The sequence below is a fragment of the Papaver somniferum genome, chromosome 7 (genome assembly GCF_003573695.1).
Source record: "Papaver somniferum cultivar HN1 chromosome 7, ASM357369v1, whole genome shotgun sequence".
NCBI lineage: Eukaryota > Viridiplantae > Streptophyta > Magnoliopsida > Ranunculales > Papaveraceae > Papaver > Papaver somniferum.
In genome coordinates, this window is record NC_039364.1 from 76,750,303 (window position 1) to 76,753,357 (window position 3,055).

Genomic DNA, 3,055 nt, shown 5'->3' on the forward strand with positions numbered 1-3,055 from the left:
AATTACCCCAAACAAGTATTTAAGATACATATCTAGTTTTTTGGTCTAGTATTTAAGATACAAACTAGTAGAGTTTGTTTTAGTTGGAGAAGAAGGGAATAAATGATATATAGAGAGATGAGTATTTAAGATGTGCATGGGAAATAGAATTATATAATTCTCAATACCATGACCTGATTTCAACATAGGGATAAATTAGGATAAAATAGGAAAAAATATGAAACTTAGCAATTAAATTAGGACAAAAAAATGTTCAATTTAGACAAGTAAATTAGGATGGAGGGAGTAAATGAATGTAATTCTGTTAAGCAGCCTCCCAATCAATTTGGTACCACTTACATCGAAGCCAATCCAAAAATTTTGACCGGTTTAAACAGTGCGCACCGTCAGATTATTGAACTTGGCCCAAATGAACAGCAAAATCTTCAACGTCCCGCGCACTATGTTAAGTTGTAAACTACGTGGGAATACAAAAACGAAAACAGCAGAATTTTTTATTGAGTAGATTTTAACCGTTCAAACCCGACTTAGTAGGAACCTTTTCTCAATTCTTCCACCCCGGCCTCTCTGTTTTGTTTTTCTTATCGTCATACTCGTATAGCACCAGCCTGGTTACAGCCCCTTCTTGAGAAGGGGCGTATCGCCCCCAAACCCCCTATCTCTCTGATCTCTCTCTTTCTCTCTCTAACCTATCTTCCCCATCTTTCTCTCAACCTCAATGTCTGAAACATCTACACCATCATCTTCATCACCATTAACGTCTACCCAGTCTCATCAGACGTGCCATGGTCGAAGAATCATTAACACCAGTTTCATCACCATTAGCATCATTAACATTATCGCAATCATTAGTAAGCAATATCATATTACTATCTTCAATAGCGGATTTAACAACCCTTACTTTCATTTCGTCGATCCTTCTTCTCTCATTTTTTTCAATTTTTTTCATTCTCCATTTTCGTTTAAAAAGTCATCAATCTCAGCATCTTAAGGATTTCAATTCTCTCTATACAGTTAGAATCCTTTTCGTTTCTTTCATTTCCTTTTGGGCTATCAATGATATATTACGTCTTCCTTATTTAATCCCTCCCTATTTTCTTTCTTTTTTGTATAAATTTCCTTCTCTTAGCCAACAAGTTAATCTCTGTAAAGCCCATATCGTATTATCTCAAGGGTTTTTTCAACCTGGGTTTTTTATTATTCTTCTTTTTCTTGTCAATATTTCTGCTAAAAAGAAAATTAAAAAAAATATTTTCTGTAGAGCTATTTTGGTTTTATTTGCAGTTTGTATTCCACTTTTGGCCTTACAAATTTTCTTTATTTTCTTTTCTACTCGATTGATTAATTATCCTGAGATCTTATTCAGAGGATTTCAATTAAACGGTGTTGATGGGAAGGTAATATGTACGTACCCATTGATGAGTACTATAGTTTTCGCGATATTTGGAATCATTTACATGATATTGTTTACATCAGCTTGTTGGAAAGTTTGTTCTATCGTGATCAATAAAGGCTTGAGGGTCAGAATATATCTATTGGTGATTACAGTCTTGTTTTCAGTTTCCGCACAAATTCTAATTCTTACTGCCTCAGCACTTTGGAAATCACATGAATTACCATTTGATTGGTTAGGATTTGTTGTATTTCTCAGCGGATTATTGTGTGCTGTTGTTGGTGAGGGCATTTTGGTCATTAAGCCTATTGCGGATGCTTTAGCCGTTGATAGCCAATTTTATCGCTGCGACAACGACTACCGGTTGTGATGATGTATGCTTATTGACAAGAGAGATTTGGACGACGACCAGAAGAGGTACAGGAAGGAGAGGGAGAGGGGGAAGGAGAAGGAGAAGGAAGCGTAACCTTACCAAAGGTTTTAACGAAATTAACTTGGTGGTCATAGTCTGGGTGGTCAGCTTGAGGTTGGCCGTTTTTTCCGTAATTAAAATGAGAATTTCGCGATGAAAATGTAAAGAAAACTAAAGATAGAAGATGAGAAAGTCTGACTTATTTTTGTTTGGTCGACCATTTTATACACACAGGTGTAACGAGCTATTGGGAACCATTACCTCACAGGTCACAATCCGGCGAATGAAAATTATACCAGGTTAGAAAGCAAAATCTGTGGGTCTTGGGTGTCTTTGTATGGTCGCCGGATCCGCTCAATTACGTATGAAAATGAGGCTCCTGCCTGAATCTCGTGTTTGTACGAGATTTAGGTGCGCTCGTGTGACTCTTAGTGAGTATTTTTATTTTATATATATAAGCAACGGCCTTCAAAAAGGATAATGATCCTCCTCAACAATTGGTAGAAGTTAAATTAGAGGTGCAGATCAATACATAGTACAATTGTTTTTTTAGCCCATTGCGGTAGCGCATGAGCAATAGAATTATATAAAAGGTTGGAAAGTAAATAAACAAACAACTTGTTAGAGCAATGCTCGGTTGAACCCACAAGTTTTACTATCTCAAGCTTGTTGTCAATGTTAGATGAACAAAATTATATCTTGATTTCTAGTCTACTAAAGTCAAGTGTTGGACTAGGATCAGAAGTGTGTAGTCTACAAAACTATATCACACCAGGGTCAATGAATTTCCCATCTCCCACAATCCAAGAGATAAAAGGTATATGAAGTTCTTTTATCGTTTGCAGACATTTCCAAGTCCAAGAGCAGCTACTATGGTATTTAGCATTTAAAAAATCAGTTTTAGGAAAATATTTTGCTTTAAGGACAGTACGCAACAAACAATTGGGGTTTTCAATAATCTTCCAAGCATTTATAGCCAACATATCCAAGTTATTCAGCCCGACTTTCCTAAATCCTAAACCTCCCTCAGACTTGGAGAGCATAAAATATCTCAACCAAGCAAGTGTAGTTTCTTATCTAGGGTCCAGGGTTTCCCCCCCACCAAAATTTGCAGATTCAGGAATGCATCTTCCTACAAAGGTATTTAGGGATAGGAAAAGCTCTCATCTGATATAAAGGGATAGCTTGACAAATGTGTTTAACCAAAGTTGTCCTATCAGCCTGGGATAAAAGTCTGTGAAACCATGTAG

At 36.5% G+C, this 3,055-nt stretch overlaps 1 protein-coding gene across 1 annotated transcript; it reads left to right on the forward strand.

Annotated features, from left to right (window-relative positions):
* Nucleotides 1-580: 580 nt before the first annotated feature.
* LOC113297676 lies at nt 581-2,469 on the forward strand. Its single transcript, XM_026546234.1, has 2 exons — nt 581-1,919; nt 2,040-2,469. Exon 1 carries the CDS (start codon nt 786-788, stop codon nt 1,761-1,763), a length of 978 nt encoding a protein of 325 aa, XP_026402019.1. The 5' UTR covers nt 581-785; the 3' UTR covers nt 1,764-1,919; nt 2,040-2,469.
* Nucleotides 2,470-3,055: the final 586 nt, after the last annotated feature.